This window comes from Salvelinus namaycush, chromosome 13 (genome assembly GCF_016432855.1).
Source record: "Salvelinus namaycush isolate Seneca chromosome 13, SaNama_1.0, whole genome shotgun sequence".
NCBI classification, from domain to species: domain Eukaryota; kingdom Metazoa; phylum Chordata; class Actinopteri; order Salmoniformes; family Salmonidae; genus Salvelinus; species Salvelinus namaycush.
In genome coordinates this window covers 18,373,456-18,393,855 of record NC_052319.1, presented here as the reverse complement: position 1 = coordinate 18,393,855, position 20,400 = coordinate 18,373,456, and the positions used below count along the sequence as shown (strand labels likewise).

Genomic DNA, 20,400 nt, shown 5'->3' with positions numbered 1-20,400 from the left:
AACAGGGTGATCCTTCAACCAAAAACAGGGTGATCGAAGCTGAGCCTTCAGATCCGGACGGAGATGCTCCTCCAGCCAAACCAAACTGACTGATTTCAACTAAAGGCAGGCAGGGGATGGGGAGACAGACGAGACAAGTATCTGATATCCCTAGCAATAGCATCCGACTTTACCTTCTCTCCCTGAACGAAAATCCAGTGGAAACATTAGGTTCCAAGGTGAACATTCTGGCTATTGATCAGGAGAGCACAGAGAAAGAGTTGCTTGGATTAAGAGCTGCAAATGGCACCCTATTCCCTATATAGTGCATATGGCCCTAGTCAAAAGCATTGCACTATATAGGGAATAGGGTGCCATTTGGGACGCAGACACAGAACAAACCTCATGGCCGCCTTATTTTAGAGCATTAGGCTAAGTCTCTGGCTAGCAGCCATCTGGAGAGCTATGTAAAAACACAGTCCAATTCCTCTGATTACAGTGTAATTAGCGATGCAATCATAGTGGTTCAAGAACCGCAGTTATTTCCAAACACCTGAGGTCATAAGATTTAGTGCGGATATGATGAAGCTTATTGGCCAGTACACTCATACAGGCATGTCTACATCATGAATGATTCCCAAACAGGCATGACCGACTGCCACAGCGTTCAACAGACTGATCACAGAGAGTAGATCATAAACTATATAAAACATGAACTTAGACCTGAATGGAGAGAGTGAGAAGGAAAGGGAAGAGTGGATCAAGGAAAATATCTAAGTTAGTTAGTTAGATAGTCCATCCGCCCGTCCGCCCGTTCGTTAGTTAAATTATTGTGTTTTTTGACCACACGTGTAGGTTACCTAATTCTCAGATGGCCATAGAACACATCCTCTACCTCAGGAATAAAGACCAAACTTTGATATCAAGGGAGGCTGGGTCAAGATAAAAAATGCACTACTTTTGCTATTTGTGGGTCCTGTAACACACAGCAAATTTAGACCATTTTTTAAGTGTGACACAGAGCGTGGGCGCTTAACGCTGTCCTATCCTCACCTCTCGCTCTCTACATCATGTCAACCACCCTGATGCTATGGTCCTGCAGGTTTTTGATTTAACAGCAGAGGGAGATTTAGCCGATTGGTCATCATAGCGTGCTAAGAGAAAGAGAGAGAGAGATGCCACCTGCCAAGAGAAGACGGAGTGGAGTCTACAGAGCTCAGGCCTGGGGCAGGTAACGTGGCCCCATGTAGTTCACACGCGATGGGACCTTTAGAGCAGTGCAGCTCTATGCTTGCTGCTAGACTGCAGAATGTGTGAAGTATTCTACACAGTGGCCAGCGGGTTGTCTCTAAAATGTTGCTAGTGGAGTGGTGTGCAGCCCTCTGATAGATTTGTTTTTCTGTGATAGTGAATGGGTTTCACAGTCTATTGTTGGGACTGAGACTGCAGAAACACTACAACCTAGAAAAGGATCACATCTTGCCTGCTCTCTAAATTCTCACAACAAGTGAAGTTCTGTGTCTGAGGCTCAATCGTCAAGTTACATTGGTGCAGGTTTGCTAAGGGGTTTGACAGTCTATGCTAAGTCACCAGTGCTAACTAAACCTGCTAGGCAGTCCACTCAGAACAGTGACAGGTTGACTGTCCTGAAAACAGTGCAGTGTATATTATGGAGGAGCTGAGGCAGCCGGTGGGCTATGCATACTTTAATGAGTCCTTTCACGGCTGAGAGACCAAGTGGGACTAGAACCCAAGCCAAGCATAACCACCTCACCTCAAAGGACCACACACAGACAGGCCAGGCATGACACACTAACTACTCATTTATAATAGCCCTTTTTGGTCACACTGTTGATGAGAGGAGAATGTATAAACATAGTTTGGAAATGGGGTGGGAGTGTAAAAGGCTACTATTTGGGAATCTGTTTATAGTCACACAGGCTTTGTGGCTTGTTGCTTTCCCTACTGCTTTTGCCAGTCTGAGCATAACACCTATTGTATGTTAAAATACCATGACAATGTTTTTAAATATAGAATAGATTAGGCAAAATACTGTATTACGTTACTGTATGGGGAAAAAATTGTATGGACATTCCTTTTTTACAAGATCATAAAATGAGATCAGTATATGCCTGTCAAAGTTTTGAGGAAATTAAATAACATTTTTACAACAAAGATATATCATCACTAAGGAGGCTACTACACCGGCTCAAACTCTCGTTGGATGTGGCAGGGCGTACAAACTATTATGGACTACAAAAGGAAGCACAGCCACGAGCTGCCCAGTAACACAAGCATACCAGACGAGCTAAATTATTTCTACGCACACTTTGAGGCAAGCAACACTGAAGCATGCATGAGAGCACCAGCTGTTCTGGACGACTGTGTGATCACTGTCTCCGTAGCCGATGTGAGTAAGACCTTTAAACAAGTCAACATTCACAAGGCCGCAGGGCCAGATGGATTACCGGGACGTGTACTCCGAGCATGCGCTGACCAACTGGCAAGTGTCTTCACTGACATTTTCCACCTCTCCCTGACCGAGTCTGTAATACCAACATGTTTCAAGCAGACCACCATAGTCCCTGTGCCCAAGAACACCAAGGTAACCTTTCTAAATGAATACTGACCCGTAGCACTCACATCTGTAGCCATGAGGTGCTTTAAAAGGCTGGTCATGGCTCACATCAACACCATTATCCCAGAAACTCTATACCCAATCCAATTTGCATACCGCCCCAACAGATCCACAGATGATACAATATCTATTGCACTCCACACTGCCCTTTCCCACCTGGACAAAAGGAAAACCTAAGTGAGAATGCTATTCATTGACTACAGCTCAGCGGTCAACACCATAGTGCCCTCAAAGCTCATCACTAAGCTAAGGACCCTGGGACTAAACACCTCACTCTGCAACTGGATCCTGGACTTCCTGATGGGCCGCCCCCAGGTGGTAAGGGTAGGTAAGAACACATCTGCCACGTTGATCCTCAACACGAGGGCCCCTCAGGGGTGCGTGCTTAGTCCCCTCCTGTACTCCCTGTTCACCCATGACTGCATGGCCAAGCACGACTCCAACACCATCATTAAGTTTGGCGACGACACAACAGTGGTAGGCCTGATCATCGACAACGATGAGACAGCCAATAGGGAGGAGGTCAGAGACCTGGCAGTGTGGTGCCAGGATAACAACCTCTCCGTCAACGTGAGGAAGACAAAAGAGATGATCGTGGACTACAGGAAAAGGAGTGCCGAGCATGCCCCCATTCTCATCGACGGGACTGTAGTGGAGCAGGTTGAGAGCTTTAAGTTCCTTGGTGTCCACATCACCAACGAACTATCATTGTCCAAACACACCAAGACAGTCGTGAATAGGGCACGACAACGCCTATTTGGCATGGGTCCTCAGATCCTCCAAAAGTTCTACAGCTGCACCATCAAGAGCATTCTGACTGGTTGCATCACTGCCTGGTATGGTAACTTCTCGGCCTCCGACTGCAAGGCACTACAGCGGATAGTGCGTACAGCCCAGTACATTACTGGGGCCAAGCTTCTTGCTATCCAGGACCTCTACACCAGGCGGTGTCAGAGGAAGGCCCTAAAAATGGCCAAAGACTGCAGCCACACTAGTCGTAGACTGTTCACTCTGCTACCACATGGCAAGCAGTACCGGAGCACCTAGTCTAGTGCCAGGCTCTTAACAGCTTCTACCTCCAAGCCATAATTTATTTTATTTTTATTTCTATATTTCACCTTTATTTACCAGGTAGGCTAGTTGAGAACAAGTTCTCATTTACAACTGCGACCTGGCCAAGATAAAGCATAGCAGTGTGAACAGACAACAACACAGAGTTACACATGGAGTAAACAATAAACAAGTCAATAACACAGTAGGGGGAAAAAGAGTCTATATACATTGTGTGCAAAAGGCATGAGGAGGTAGGCAATAAATAGGCCATAAGAGCGAATAATTACAATTTAGCAGATTAACACTGGAGTGATAAATCATCAGATGATCATGTGCAAGTAGAGATACTGGTGTGCAAAAGAGCAGAAAAGTAAATAAATAAAAACAGTATGGGGATGAGGTAGGTAAATTGGGTGGGCTATTTACAGATGGACTATGTACAGCTGCAGCGATCGGTTAGCTGCTCAGATAGCAGATGTTTAAAGTTGGTGAGGGAAATAAGTCTCCAACTTCAGCAATTTTTTCAATTCGTTCCAGTCACAGGCAGCAGAGAACTGGAAGGAAAGGCAGCCAAATGAGGTGTTGATTTGGGGATGATCAGTGAGATATACCTGCTGGAGCGTGTGCTACAGGTGGGTGTTGTTATCGTGACCAGTGAACTGAGATAAGGCGGAGACTCCTGGAACAGCTAATCAAATGGCCACCCGGACTATTTGTATGCATAGTCACTTTACCTCTACCTACATATACATATTACCTCAATTACCTCGACTAAACTGTACTCCTGCATATTGACTCTGTACCGGTACCCCCTGTATATAGCCTCGTTACTGTTATTTTATTGCTGCTCTTTAATTATTTGTTATTTTTCTATTTTCTTTTTTCTTTCTTTCTTTATTTTAGTAAATACTTTCTGAACTTCTACTTCCTCCCAATCCCGGATCCGGGAGCACCCCCATCAGTAAAAAAGCTGACTAGCATAGCCTAGCATAGCGTCACAAGTAAATACTAGCATCTAAATATCATTAAATCACAAGTCCAAGACACCAGATGAAAGATACACATCTTGTGAATCCAGCCATCATTTCTGATTTTTAAAAGGTTTTACAGGGAAGACACAATATGTAAATCTATTAGCTAACCACGTTAGCAAAAGACACCACTTTTTTTACTCCACCATTTTTTTCCTGCATAGGTAGCTATCACAAATTCGACCAAATAAAGATATAAATAGCCACTAACCAAGAAACAACTTCATCAGATGACAGTCTGATAACATATTTATTGTATAGCATATGTTTTGTTAGAAAAATGTGCATATTTCAGGTATAAATCATAGTTTACCATTGCAGCCACCATCACAACTCTCACCAAAGCGACTAGAATAACTACAGAGAGCAACGTGAATTACCTAAATACTCATCATAAAACATTTCTGAAAAATACACAGCGTACAGCAAATGAAAGACAAAGATCTTGTGAATCCAGCCAATATTTCAGATTTTTTAAGTGTTATACAGCGAAAACACAATATAGCATTATATTAGCTTACTACAATAGCCAACCACACAACAGCATTGATTCAAGCCAAAAATAGCGATAACTAACCTTCTCAAACTTCTTCAGATGACAGTCCTATAACATCATATTACACAATACATATAGAGTTTGTTCGAAAATGTGCATATTTAGCGGCACAAATCGTGGTTATACAATATGAATAGTAGCCAAAATGCAAACAAAATGTCGGGAGAAATCTTGGGAGAGACACCTATTCTAATCGATAACTAATCATAAACTTGACTAAAAAATACAGGTTGGACAGCAAATGAAAGATACATTAGTTCTTAATGCAATCGCTGTGTTAGATTTTTAAAATTAACGTTACTACAACATACAGCGTGCGTTAAAGCGAGACCGCACCTAGATTAATGGCAGAATATGAGTTATACATTTTTCAACAGAACAACGAATTAACATCATATATAGTTCTTACTTTTTGATGAACTCCCATCAGAATCTTGGGCAAGGTGTCCTTAGTCCAAAAGAATCGTTGCTTGGTTGTAGAATGTAGTCTTCAACGTTGGAATTAGCAGTAAACATTAGCCATGTGGCAAAGACGTGTCCAACTCACTATAACGCAGCACTAATAAACATCCGAAAATCGCAATATACCGATATAAACTGATATAACTCGGTTTAATATAACAACATTATGATGTCTTTAACACCTATATCGAATAAAAAACAGAGCCGGATATATCTAAGAGCTATATTGGGAGCTTTCTATAACGATAGCCAGAGGTCCTTCCTGCGTCAGCGCGAAGTGAACAAAGGCCGGACCCCACGTTCCCAGGCCATTTATAACCTCTCAGATCTGCCTAGAAACACCATTTCAATTCTCACTATTCGCTGACATCCAGGGGAAGTGTATGCAGTGCATCTCAACCAATAGAAGACAGGCAGATTTATAAACGGATCTCAGAACAGCCAGCAGAATTCAGCATTCTCACATCCTCATAGGAAAATTGCTCTAACTCCAGTTCTGTTTTACTCACAGATATAATTCAAACGGTTTTAGAAACTAGAGAGTGTTTTCTATCCAATATTAATAATAATATGCATATTGTACGAGCAAGAATTGAGTACGAGGCAGTTTAATTTGGGAACGAAATTATTACAAAGTGCCAACAGCACCCCCTATTGAGAAAAGGTTTTAACACTTATTTGTCTTAACAAGGAACCGCCCCTTTTTTTCAATTTTCACCTAAAATGACATACCCAAATCGAGCTGCCTGTAGCTCAGGCCCTGAAGCAAGGATATGCATATTCTTCGTACCATTTGAAAGGAAATTACTTTGAAGTTTGTGGAAATGTGAAAGGAATGTAGGAGAATATAACACAATAGATCTGGTAAAAGATAATAGAAGAAAAAGCCAACCGTTCTTTTGTATTTTTTTGTACCATCATCTTTGAGAAATGTAAGAGAAAGGTCATAATATATTATTCCAGCCCAAGTGCAATTTAGATTGTGGCCACTAGATGGCAGCAGTGTATGTGCAAGGTTTTAGACTGATCCATTGAATCATTGCATTTCTGTTCAAAATTTTGTATCAAGACTGCTCAAATGTTCCTAATTTGTTTATTCATAACTTAAAATTAAATCTGCATTGTTGGTTAAGGACTTGTAAGCATTTCAACACCTGTTGTATTCGGCGAATGTGAAAAATAATATTTGATTTGATTTGTGCCTTTCACCCTGCTCTCTTGTGTTTGTTCTACAGCAGTGTTGGTAACGCTAACATAATACAACATTAACATGCCATCACTATCAAGGTCAACTCTGGTGTAGGGGGGTGGACGCGCACGCACGCACGCACACACACACACACACACACACACACACACACACACACACACACACACACACACACACACACACACACACACACACACACACACACACGCTGCTAAACAGAACAAACTTTTAATTATGTCTTAATTATGTCTTAATTATGTCTGCAGAAAGACAGGAATGAACGTGTCTGTGAGCTCACGATTCTATAAGCGAATCAGAGAATCAATATGTCGGTTTGAAACTGAGAGGCATTGACAGGGGTCATTTCTCCCTGCGTACATCAGAACACACACCAGGGGGTCTTCGTTGCCCTGAAAACATACACAAATACTGTTGAAACTGGTTTATTTCCTTACCCAATGTGGGTTTATCTCCCCCACTAAGCCAGAACCTGACTCTAGATTTAACTAAAATAATAAATATAAAAGGGCCTGCCAAGATGTGATATGGACAGTGAAAGGTTACTGTAGCCCTTACTGCATCTGGATCAGGAGACTGCTCCCCATCGTTCCTGTGGTGAACACTGGGTGGTCTGACTTGCCTTACTACAGACAATGGTACTGTTCTGGTGTGCATGTCCAAAACAAGTAACTGAACTGGGGATGTTGCTTAGCTGTTCCATATGAGATACTCTCTAAGCTGCATATCCCCAGAGCACTGTGTCAGTGCAGCCATTCACAAATCATTTGGAAAAACAAACACCTTTAGAGATAATTCCCCTCGTGAGAAATCAACATTTCCAGCCACGACGGAGGGATGTTGAGAATGAAAGATAGAGGAAGTTTAATAGCGAAGAGTGATTTTTATGTAAGTACACAGACTGTCCCTCCCTGTGGCAGGGTGGAGGGGGATAGGTGACTGTTCTGTCGATGACAGGAAAGGGCTGAGTGTCCTGGCACTGCTCTGACAGCTGGGACACCAGTGTCACCTTCCACAAGCCTCCGATTGACAAATCCAGACTAACATTACAGCCAGAGAGGAAAAACAAAACCCTAGCAATGGGGGCAGACAAACAGGCAACAAACACCCTGTCAACCCAGCATTCCTGGTTCCTGGTGGGAGGACATTAGACTGGACTGATGACCACGTAGTGGTATATACTAGCATACTATGTGGTACCCCGGTAAATAGAAATAGGGTGCCATTTGGGACCCAGCCCCAGTCGACATTTAAGATGCTACTCCTAGAGTTAACAGCCTGTGGGACTAGCTGGGCCTGTTACATTTGGATTCATTTTGGTCAACCTCCAAGAGTTTAATGATATGCTCATAAGAAGCCAAGAGAGGGTGAGAGCGGAAAAAGTGAAAACCTATCGCCAGCATATTCAAATTGCAAGTATTGCCAGGCCAAAGGTTTGTGCACACACTGATTAAATAAACGTTACATATCCCTATTACCTCCCTACCAGTTGAAGAGTGACTGTAATGTTAATGACATGGAGGTGCTACATTACATAGAATGCTATACAGATGTAAGATTTTAATTTGAGCCAGTTTGTTACAGCAGGAAGATAATCCTGCAGCAACAGGAAATGTGAATTATTGTGGGGATTATAATTAATGAACATTTTTGTTGGGTTGATACATTTTTCGTAAGGGAAAAGCAAATCTAACATTTCAGAGTGGAAATTGCAAACTTCAGAAGCCTTTTAAAAACTAAAATACACTACAAGTTTGACATTTCCTGCATTGCAGGAAAATTCTCCTGCAACAGGGTGATCAAGTGAAGATCCTACATCTGTAGAATATGAGAATACTTCATAGGTGCTATATAGAATACTACTAAGATACTACATTAGTGCTACATAGAATACTCACTCCACTGTATCCTCCCAGCTGCACCAGTGATGCTGGTCCAGTTCCTTCATGTCCAGTCTGAATTTCCCCAGACAGAACTCCTCGATGACGTACTCATAGGTCCCGCTGCACGCCATCACCGACACAGACTGGCATGCTGGGGAGTAGAGAGAGGACAGGGTCAGAACAGAGATGTACTGTAGACCAACACAGCATAACCCACTGAGGGAACAGAGAGAGAGAGAGGACAGAGGGTTAGAACAGAGATGTACTGTAGACCAACACAGCATAACCCACTGAGGGAACAGAGAGAGAGAGAGGACAGAGGGTTAGAACAGAGATGTACTGTAGACCAACACAGCATAACCCACTGAGGGAACAGAGAGAGAGAGAGGACAGAGGGTTAGAACAGAGATGTACTGTAGACCAACACAGCATAACCCACTGAGGGAACAGAGAGAGAGAGAGGACAGAGGGTTAGAACAGAGATGTACTGTAGACCAACACAGCATAACCCACTGAGGGAACAGAGAGAGAGAGAGGACAGAGGGTTAGAACAGAGATGTACTGTAGAGACTCAGATAAATGTCTTGTTTTTTTTAAATCTTTAACTACATGGTAGTCTCACGCCATAGACTTCCAACTCAATAGCCTGGGGATAATCACATGGTACGGGTCTGAGCCAGTGTAGCTCTCATTCACAGATGTTTCACATTGATGAGCAGAGGTATGGGGATCTAACAGTTCTATATTAAATAGAGGATACTGCTTAACATTTTATCTCTGAGATCCAACAGAGCTCTGGAAAGATCTCAACTGACACAGTGCTGACAGGTTAAAACCTCATACCTGGAGTTCCTGTAGAAAATTCTCTGGCTTTGAGAGGCTTTCTAAGTGCTGTCTACACTACACCATGTGGTAGCAGTTTCTCGCTGTTTGACAAGGCTGACTGGACTGTGAGATTGCTTTAAACTGTTAAAAGGGCACAAACACGCTCTCAACTCCAAGGAGCAGAGCATCACAGAGCCTTACTGCCCCAGGGCTCAGAGCTGAGAAAATAACTCTGTGTTAGAGATATCAAATCAGATCAAATGTATTTGTCACATGCGCCCGAATACAACAGTGCTGTGAAATGTGAAATGCTTACTTACAAGCCCTTAACCAACAATGCAGTTCAAGAAATAGAGTTAATAAAATATTTGCTAAATAAACTAAAGTGAAAAATAAAATAAAAAGTAACACAATAAGATTACATAACAATAACGAGGCTACAGGGGGTACCGGTATCAAGTCAATGTGCAGGGGTACAGGTTAGTAGAAGTAATTTGTACATTTAGGTAGGTGTAAAGTGACTATGCATAGATAATAAACAGTGAGTAGCAGCAGTGTAAAAACAAAGGGGGGTCAATGAAAATAGTCTGGTTGTCTGTTTGATTAATTGTTCAACAGTCTTATGGCTTGGAGGTAGATGCTGTTAAGGAGCCTTTTGGTCCTAGACTTGGAGCTCCTGTACCGCTTGCCGTGCGGTAGTAGAGAGAATAGTCTATGACTTGGGTAGCTGGAGTCTTTGACAATTCTTTGGGCCTTCCTCTGACACAGCCTAGAATAGAGGTCCTGGATGGCAGGAAACTTTGCCCCAGTGATGTACTGTGCCGTACGCACTACCCTCTGTAGCGCCTTACGGTCGGATGCCGAGCAGTTTCCATTGCAGGCGGTGATGCAACCGGTCAGGATGCTCTCGATGGTGCAGCTGTAGAACTTTTGGAGGATCTGAGGACCCATGCCAAATCTTTTCAGTCTCCTGAGGGGGAAAAGGTGTTGTTGTGCCCTCTTCACAACTGTCTTGGTGTGTTTGGACCATGATAGTTTGTTGGTGATGTGGACACCAAGGAACTTGAAACTCTCGACCCACTCGACTACAGCCCAATGTTAATGGGGTCCTGTTCGACCCTCCTTTTCCTGTAATCCACGATAATCTCCTTTGTCTTGCTCACGTTGAGGGAGAAGTTGTTGTCCTGGCACCACACTGCCAGGTCTCTGACCTCCTCCATATAGGCTGTCTCATTGTTGTTGGTGATCAGGCCAACCACTGTTGTGTCGTCAGCAAACTTAATGATGGTGTTGGGTCATGCTTGGCCTCGCAGTTGTGGGTGAACAGGGAGTACAGAAGGGGAGGAAGTAGGGGAGGAATTTACAAATTGGCCAGTTCAGGGTCAGCCCAAACTGAACATCTGAGAGAAGTAGAAACAAAGGGAGGAATCATAGGGCAAAAAGATGGATTTTGGCTAAAAATATTTATTAGGTGTCCCAAGTACTCCTTCATGACACTGTTAGCTGGCCAGTTCACAGAAGACTTTGTCTCTCGCTTTCTCCCTTAGGTTAATGCCAAGAGTGTGCAAGGCTGTCATCAAGGCAAAAGGTGGCTACTTTGAAGAATCTCAAATATAACATTTGTTTAACACTTTTTTGGTTACTACATGATTCCATATGTGTTATTTCATAGTTTTGATGTCTTCACTACTATTCTACAATGTAGAAAATGGTAGAAAAATAAAGAAAAACCCTTGAATGAATAGGTGTGTCCAAACTTTTGACTGGTACTGTAAGTAAAATTCATTTTGGAAATGCCTTGATGAGCAAATATTAATATAATAACCATCATATCAAAGTAAACTTGGATTCACACGATGATATGCTGTGCGGTCCTCCCACTACGACTCGGGAAACCATGCAGTTTATTAGGCTACAGATGAAATAATTTATGTTGAACATCACAGGGTGGTGAAAGTGCACGGTAATCTTGAAGCTCCTTTCCAATAAATATTGAGGGTCTGATTCTGGTGACATGCTGATCAATACTGGACTGCCGTTTGACAAATAAAATATATTTTTACTCTTATCGATAATAATCTCATCATGTAAACTAGCCTACCCGCATAGCCTACCCGCACTGTATCTGCGAGCTGTTGGCTAGAGAGCACGTGCCAAGACCAGAGTAGACACATTTGCTATTTAACACAAAATGCGATGGAAACACATTGAACTTTAGATTTTTATTCAGTACATGACAACTAAGCGAATAAGTACATTTTGTGTGAACTACACTGCATACAAATTTGTTCCTTTAAATTCCTGCAGCTAATGGTGAAAAGCATTGACAGAAGATGGAGGTACAGAGGAGCTGTGCGGAGCTGGTATAGCATAGTCTGTACAGAAGACAGGAATAAGAAAGAAAAATTGAGGGAGAGTAAGAGTGGAGAGAGCGAACAACAGACTTATCTAATTAACTCTGACAGAATGGGATTACCTTTTCAAATGGCTTTTGACGGTTTGACTCGCCAGCCAACTCTATTATCACATATATTTCTTCTCTCTCTCCCTCTGTCTTCTTCCCCCCATCTCGCCCTTCCTCTCTCTCTTGCTCTCGCCCTTCCTCCCTCTCTCCATCTCTACCTGTCTCTAGCTACAGGGCTTTCAGAAAGTCTTCACACCCCTTGACTTATTCCACATGTTGTTGTGTTATAGCCTGAATTCAAAATGGATGAAATATTTTTTTTTCTCCACCCATCTACACACATTACCCGATAATGACAAAGTGAACTCACTGAATGGATGTTCTAGGAAGAACAGTGTTCTACAGATGTAGGATTTTAATTTAAGTCAGTTTTCTACAGCAGGAAAATCATTCTGCAGCAACATACAACTTCAATTTTTAAGTGGATTATAATTAATGGAATTTTTTCAGGGTTGATACATTTTTTGTTAGGGCAAATAAAGTCTGACATTTTAAAGTGGAAATTACAAACTTTAGAAGCCTTTTTAAACCTTGAATTCACTACAAGATTGAAAGAACACATCTGTAAGAACACATCGAACATCTGTCTGTGGAAGGCATGGCCATGAGAGAGACAAAAGGTCTTCTTTCTTCACCTCTCACTATTAAGACGAACAGAAAGATGGATGGATTGCTCTTTTATATAAGAACAGACCCTGCTGGCAGCTAACTTACACTGTAGTGTAGTGTAAGACTCAGAAATCGGTGAATAAGGAGTATGTTAAATCTGTATCTGGCAACAAATATCAAATCTCATCCATCCTCTTCCTCTGACCCAGACCTTTTGATGTCTTCAAAGCGTATTGCATACTCAAAGGCTTCAGTATGCGCACCGCATATAGAGGCCCCAGAATTGATCAAAACTATTGAGTGCTACGCTTCTTGCATTTTATCTGTGTTGGTACTTTGCCATGGGAGGATGCACGAAATAAAAATGTAAACAGGAAAATATTTTTTCTCATAAAAAATCCAATCTGAGATTTGTGAGAGGCTTGAGGAGAGATTGGAGAAAGAAGAAACGGAGGAGCAACGAAGCAAAGAACATTTGATTCACTCATACACAAAAGATTAGAGTAGAAGAAAAGTTTTTGGAATAAAACTTCTTATCATAGCCAACCTTGTTCATTTCTATTCAGTCTCTTCAAGGAAAATGTCCTGCGCTGTTATCAGTTTGGTGGCAGATAAGCTTCATACGTAAACATGAATTCACAATCAACCCCGTCTGTCCAATATGGTTGCCTTTACTAATTGATGGGGATGACACGTGTTGTTGAAATACAAACATTTGGTGGATGTTGGCAAAGCACAAACTTAGATTGTCAAGTGAATTTTGCCTGCCTTTCAGCAGCTTGGAAAACATTTCCTGTATCACCGGAAAGAATCTCCTGCACTAAGAGAAGAGGAAAAGTCAGAGCACTTCAAACATTTTCAGTGAACATTCCCTGTCCATAAGTAGTTCAACTTCCAATGTCCACAGCTGTGTACATCAATCAATCAAACTCATTTATAAAGCCCTTCTTACATCAGCTGATGTCACAAAGTGCTGTACAGAAACCCAGCCTAAAACCCCAAACAGCAAGCAATACAGGTGTAGAAGCACGGAGATAAAGGAGAGCTCCTCTCAGGAGGAGACCAAGGCAATCCAGATTTGATGTTAGGCTTTAGTTAATGAACCATCATTCCTATGCACTGCCTACTAACCTCTGGTCCTCTGATTGATAAAGAGCTTCTCTCTGTACCTGTCCTCTACCCCAACCATGGTCACCAACCCTTCCTGTCCCCTTCTGTGTGATTGTGAAGTGTTTTTAGGGGAATTCGGAATACCATTTAACACAAGTCTGGATGGCTTTAAAGCTACCAGAACGTATATCACTCTTTAGTCCTTAGGGGGTTTCTAACACTGGTATGATGATAGGGATAGAGTGTAGGCTTAGAGTAAGGTAATATTACCCACAGTAACAACAGCCTGCACCTACTTTATGCAGAAGTTGTCTGACTGTCAGTGTGTCCTGACTCTACATCACCCTGAGGCTGCCCAGGGAGAATAGGACCTGGACATTGCAGTAAGGTGCACAGAGACCCGGGTGCTTAGAATGTGTAACCTGAACCTGAAGAGGAGAGCCCTGCTGCATCTCAAATGGCACCCTATTCCCTATATAATGCACTACTTTTGGGCGCTCGTCAAATTGGGACGCATTCCAGCTATAACTCTGTCCTTAATATGACTGGGACTTTAATGAATCATTGAGGGGAACATAATGTTCCTGGGTCTTTGAATGTGTTGCGCTCCAGAGAGTCATTTTCGCCCGCGGTGAGTTTCTCAGACATATTGTGCACTTACACTGGAGAGGAGCTAGGAGAGAGACATGTTAAGTCTGGATCTCTCTCTTCAGCCAGTGCTTCCTGAAGTGCCCTAAGAGGGTAGTGAAATGACCGAATACAGCTGGGCTGGCCACTCAGTGCAGATGGATGACTCTTTTTACTGCACTGATAAAGCCGTAGAACGTTTTCAGTAGTGCATTACCCTTATGAAAAAACATGAATTTTAACACATATTAAGTGTTCCAAAAATACATGTTTTCATGTGATCACGTGATCTTATGTGAAGTTAGTGTGATATGTGTCAACATCTTAAGCAACATGTGATGACATGAGACTACACGTGAAAATATGATCATGTGTGAAGTGTTCCTAAAACACGTTTTCACATGATTTCACATTACATTTCCAGAGGTGGGACCAAGTCACTATTTTAGAGTCAAAAGTTGAGTCCCAAGTAGAACGTGTTGAGTCTCAAATCAAGTCCAAATTGTGCATTCTAAGAGCAAGTCGAGTAAAAAAAATCTAGACATGCAAAGACTTGTTCAACTACAAATCTTTGTCTATTTATTGAGGCTACGAGACAAGTCATCTGAATAACAACGCCAACCAAATCAAATCTGTCTAACAAGAGCTAAACCAGGTACATATAAGCACTTGGCCCCTCCCAGGAACATAGAATTACCCAATTGGCAATTAAACCAAATAAAAGGGAAAGGGTAATTTGTTGTTACATTGGTACATTCGTCATAATCAAATCAATTGAAATCTAAATCAAATCAAATATTATTTGTCACATGCGCTGAATAAAACTGGTGTAAACTTTATTTACCATGAAATGCTTGTTATGTGTTTAAGTAATAGTAGTAACACAAGAGGAATAAAATAAATTAACAAGAATGGAGCTATATGCAGGCAGTACCAGTACCAGATCAATGTTCAGGGGTACGAGGTATTTGAAGTGCATACAGTTTGTACATGAAAGCAGGGTAAAGTGACTAAGCATCAGGATAGATAAAAATAAGAGTAAAATAAAGAACAGAGTAGAAGCAGCAAATGGTGAGTGTAAAATTGTGAGTGTGTGTGTGTGTGTGTAATGTGTATGTATGTATGTGTGTTTGTGTTGTGTCGGTATGCGTGTGTGTGCTATGTGTGTGTGTGTGTGTGCGTATGTAGTGTATGTGAATGTGTGTGGGTATTGTGTGCGAGTGTCAATGTAGTGTGAGTGAGTGAGTGAGTGAGTGAGTGAGTGAGTGAGTGAGTGAGTGAGTGAGTGAGTGAGTATATGGTGTGTATATACTGCACAGTCTAGTAAGTGTGCGTATGGTCAGTAAAGGATAGAGTCAGTGCAGATAGTTAGAGTACCATTCATTTACTATTTAGCTGTCTAGCTATTTAGCAGTCTTATGGCTTGGGGGTAGCTGTCTCGGAGCCTGTTGGTCAGAGAGCCGATGCTCCAGTACCGTTTGCCAGACGGTAGCAGAGTGAACAGTCTATGGCTTGGGTGGCTGGAGTCTTTGGCAATTTTTCAGGCTTTCCTCTGATTATGCATGATATAGTGATCCTAGCTGGCAGGGAGCTCGGCCCCAATGATGTACTGGGCTGTCTGCACCACCCTCTGTAGCGCTTTGTGGTTAAGGGCGGTGCATTTGCCATACCAGGCGGTGATGCAGCCAGTCAAGATGCTCTCAATGCTGCAGCTATAGAGCTTTTTGAGGATCCGAATCTGTTCAACCTCCTGACAGGTAAGAGGCGCTGCCATGCCCTCTTCATGACAGTGCGGGTGTGTGTGGACCATGTTAAGTCCTCGAGAGCCACATCGATGTGGATGGAAGCGTGCTCTTTCCTCTTTCTCCTATAGTCGACGATTAGCTCCTTGTTCTTACTGACGTTGAGGGAAAGGTTGTTGTCCTGTCACCACACTGCTAAGTCTCTGACCTCCTCCCTGTAGGCTGTCTCATCGCCATCGGTGATCAGGCCTACCACCGTCGTGTAAACAGCAAACTTTATGATTTAAAAAATTTGATTTAACTGGTATTTTTATACGTAAGACATATTGAGACGTTAGTCTCCTTTCCAAATGTGCCCTGTATACATACAGTACCAGTCAAAGGTTTGGACACACCTACTCATTCAAGGGTTCTTCTTTATTTTTACTATTTTCTACATTGTAGAATAATAGTGAAGACATCAAAACTATGAAATAAAACATATAGAATCATGTAGTAACCAAAAATGTATTAAACAAATTAAACAAATAATAAATTAAACAAATTTATATTTAAGATTCTTCAAAGTAGCCACCCTTTGCCTTGATTACAGCTTTGCACACTTTTGGCATTCTCTCAACCAGCTTCATGAGGTAGTCAGCTGGAATGCTTTCCAACAGTCTTGAAGGAGCTCCCACATATGCTGAGCATTTTTTGGCTGCTTTTCCTTCACTCTGCAGTCCAACTCATCCCAAACCATCTCAACTGGGTTGAGGTCGGGTGATTGTGGAGGACAGGTCATCTGATGCAGCACTCCATCACCCTCCTTTTTGGTCAAATAGCCCTTACACAGCCTGCAGGTGTTTTGGGTCCTTGTCCTGCTAAAAAACAAATAATAAATTCACTAAACACAAACCAGATGGGATGGCGTATCGCTGCAGAAGGCTGTGGTTGCCATGCTGGTTAAGTATGCCTTGATTTCAAAATAAATCACTGACAGTGTTACCACCAAAGCACCCCCACACCATCACACCTCCTCCTCCATGCTTCATGGTGGGAACCACACATGCGGAGATCATCCGTTCACCTACTCTGTGTCTCACAAAGACACAGCGGTTGGAACCAAAAATCTCAAATTTGGACTCATCAGACCAAAGGACAGATTTCCACCAGCCTTATGTCTGTTGCTCATGTTCCTTGGCCCAAGCAAGACTCTTCTTCTTATTGGTGTCCTTTAGTAGTGATTTCTTTGCAGCAATTTGACCATGAAGGCCTGATTTACGCAGTCTCCTCTGAACAGTTGATGTTGAGATGTGTCTGTTACTTGAACTCAGTGAAGCATTTATTTGGGCTGCAATCTGAGGTGCAGTTAATTGCTGATTTCTGAGGCTGGTAACTCTAATGAACTTATCCTCTGCAGCAGAGGTAACTCTGGGTCTTCCTTTCCTGTGGCGGTCCTCATGAAAGCTAGTTTCATCATGGCGCTTGATGGTTTTTGCGACTGCACTTGAAGAAAGTTCTCAAAACGTTCCGCATTGACTGACATTCATGTCTTAAAGTAATGATGGACTATCATTTCTCTTTGCTTATTTGAGCTGTTCTTGCCATAATATGGACTTGGTCTTTCACCAAATAGGGCTATCTTCTGTATACAACCCCTACCTTGTCACAACACAACTGATTGGCATTAGAAGGAAAGAAATTCCACAAATTAACTTTTAACAAGACACACCTGTTAATTTAAATGGATTCCAGGTGACTACCTCATGAAGCTGGTTGAGAGAATGCCAAGAGTGTGCAAAGCTGTCATCAAGGCAAAGGGGTCGCTATTTAAAGAATCTCAAATAATGTAGAAAATAGTAAAAAAAATAAAGAAAACCCCTTGAATGAGTAGGTGTGTCCAAACTTTGTACTGGTACTGTATATATACACATATAAATACATTGAAATATTACATTTACATAAATATTCAGACCCTTTACTCAGTACTTTGTTGAGGCACCTTTGGCAGCAATTACAGCCTTGAGTCTTTTTGGGTATAACGCTACAAACTTGGCACATCTGTACTTGGACCATTTCTCCCATTCTTCTCTGCAGATCCTCTCAAGCTCTGTCAGGTTTGATGGGGAGCGTTGCTGCACAGATATTTTCAGGTCTCTCCAGAGATGTTCGATCGGGTTTAAGTTCTGGCTCTGTCTAGGTCCCACAAGGACATTCAGAGTCCCGAAGCCACTCCTGTGTTGTCCTGGCTGTGTGCTTAGGGTTGTTGTCCTGTTGGAAGTTGAACCTTTGCACCAGTCTGAGGTCTTGAGCGCTATGGAGCAGGTTTTCATCAAGGATCTCTCTGTGCTTTGCTTCGTTAATCTTTCCCTCGATCCTGACTAGTCTCCCATTCCCTGCCGCAGAAAAACACCCTCCAGCATGATGCTGCCACCACCATGCTTCACCATAGGTATGGTGCCAGGTTTCCTCCAGATGTGATGCTTGGCATTCAGGCCAAAGCGTCCAATCTTGGTTTCATCAGACCAGAGAATCTTGTTTCTCCTAGTCTGAGAGTCCTTTAGGTGCCGTTTGGCAAACTCCAAGTGGGCTGTCATATGCCTTTTACTAAGGAGTGGCTTCCGTCTGGCCACTCTACCATAAAGGCCTGATTGATTGTCCTTCTGAAAGGTTTTCCCATCTCCACAGAGGAACTCTGAAGCTCTGTCAGAGTGACCATCGGGTTCTTGGTAACCTTCCTGACCAAGGCCCTTCTCCCCCTATTACTCAGTTTGGCCGGGCGGACAGCTCTAGGAAGAGTATTGGTGGTTCCAAACTTCTTTCATTTTAGAATGATAGAGGCCACTGTGTTCTTAGGGACCTTCAATGCTGCAAACATTTTTGGGTAACCTTCCCCAGATATGTGCCTCGACACAATCCTGTCTCGTAGCTCTACGGACAATTCCTTCGACCTCATGGCTTGGTTTTTGCTCTGACATGCACTGTCAACTGTGGGACCTTATATAGACAGATGTGTGCCTTTCCAAAACATGTCCAATCAATTGAATTTACCACAGGTGGACTCCAATCTAATTGTTGAAACATCTCAAGGATGATCAATGGAAACAGGATGCTCCTGAGCTCAATTTCGAGTCTCAGAGCAAAGGGGTTGAATACTTATGTTAATAAGGTATTTCAGTTTTTTTTCATATACATTTGCTAACATTTTGAAAAACCTATTTTAGCTTTGTCATTTTGGTGTATTATGTGTAGATTAATGAGGAAAACATTTAATTTAATCAATTTTAGAATAAGGCTGTAACGTAACAAAATGTGGAAAAGGGAAGTGGTCTGAATACTATCCGAATGCACAGTATTGGAAATATTCCCCACTATATCCCATATATCCCACTATATTCCCATCCAAACAGACAGATGGGTCTGATGGGAACACCACTTCTGACTTAGAATTCATTTTTACATCCTTATATTTTATACAGCCAGTCAGAGACATTGAATAAGAGCAAGAGTAAGAGGGAGAGTATCTCTGGCTTGCTTCAAAATAAAAAATTGATCCCTAAAACTCTTACTATTAGTAGGCCAACATCTATTATTCATCAGGACTGCAATGTGTGGGATGCACATGAAATCATGCCCTTTTACCTCTCTCTTTTTCTCTCTATTTCTCTCTCTCTCAGCGCTCTTTAACAGTTACATAAAGCACACGAACAAGCCAGTGAATTGAAAAAAGCGCAGAAAGCATGTACAGTACACAGGGCTTAAATGTACAGTACAGGATATTTACTGGTGCAAAGGGAGACACGCTTCAATCAAATCAAATCAAATTGTATTGGTCACATACACATGGTTAGCAGGATGTTAATGCAAGTGTAGCGAAATGCTTGTGCTTCTAGTTCTGACAATGCAGTAATATCAACCAAGTAATCTAACAAATTCACAACAACTACCTTATACACACAAATGTAAAGGGATGAATAAGAATATGTACATATAAATATATGGATGAGCAACGGCCGTGCGGCATAGGCAAGACGCAGTAGATGGTATAGAATACAGTATATACATATGAGATGAGTAATGTAGGGTATGTAAACATTATTACAGTGTTGTTATTTAAAGTGACAAGTGATACCTTTATTAAGTCCATTTATTAAAGTAGCCAGGGATTTGAGTCTGTATGTTGGCAGCAGCCTCTCTATGTTAGTGATGGCTGT

The 20,400-nt window shown here is 42.1% G+C and overlaps 1 protein-coding gene across 1 annotated transcript in view; it reads right to left on the bottom strand.

Moving 5' to 3' along the window:
• The window catches only part of LOC120057802 (receptor activity-modifying protein 1-like), a 29,399-nt gene extending 15,482 nt beyond the window's left edge, over positions 1–13,917 (bottom strand). The window contains exons 1-2 of the mRNA XM_039006268.1: positions 13,860–13,917; positions 8,846–8,981 (exon numbers count right to left, since the gene is read on the bottom strand). Of these exons, the coding sequence (XP_038862196.1) occupies positions 8,846–8,981; positions 13,860–13,917 (194 nt within the window). The remainder of the gene's footprint in view (positions 1–8,845; positions 8,982–13,859) is intronic.
• Between the last annotated feature and the right edge of the window lie 6,483 nt (positions 13,918–20,400).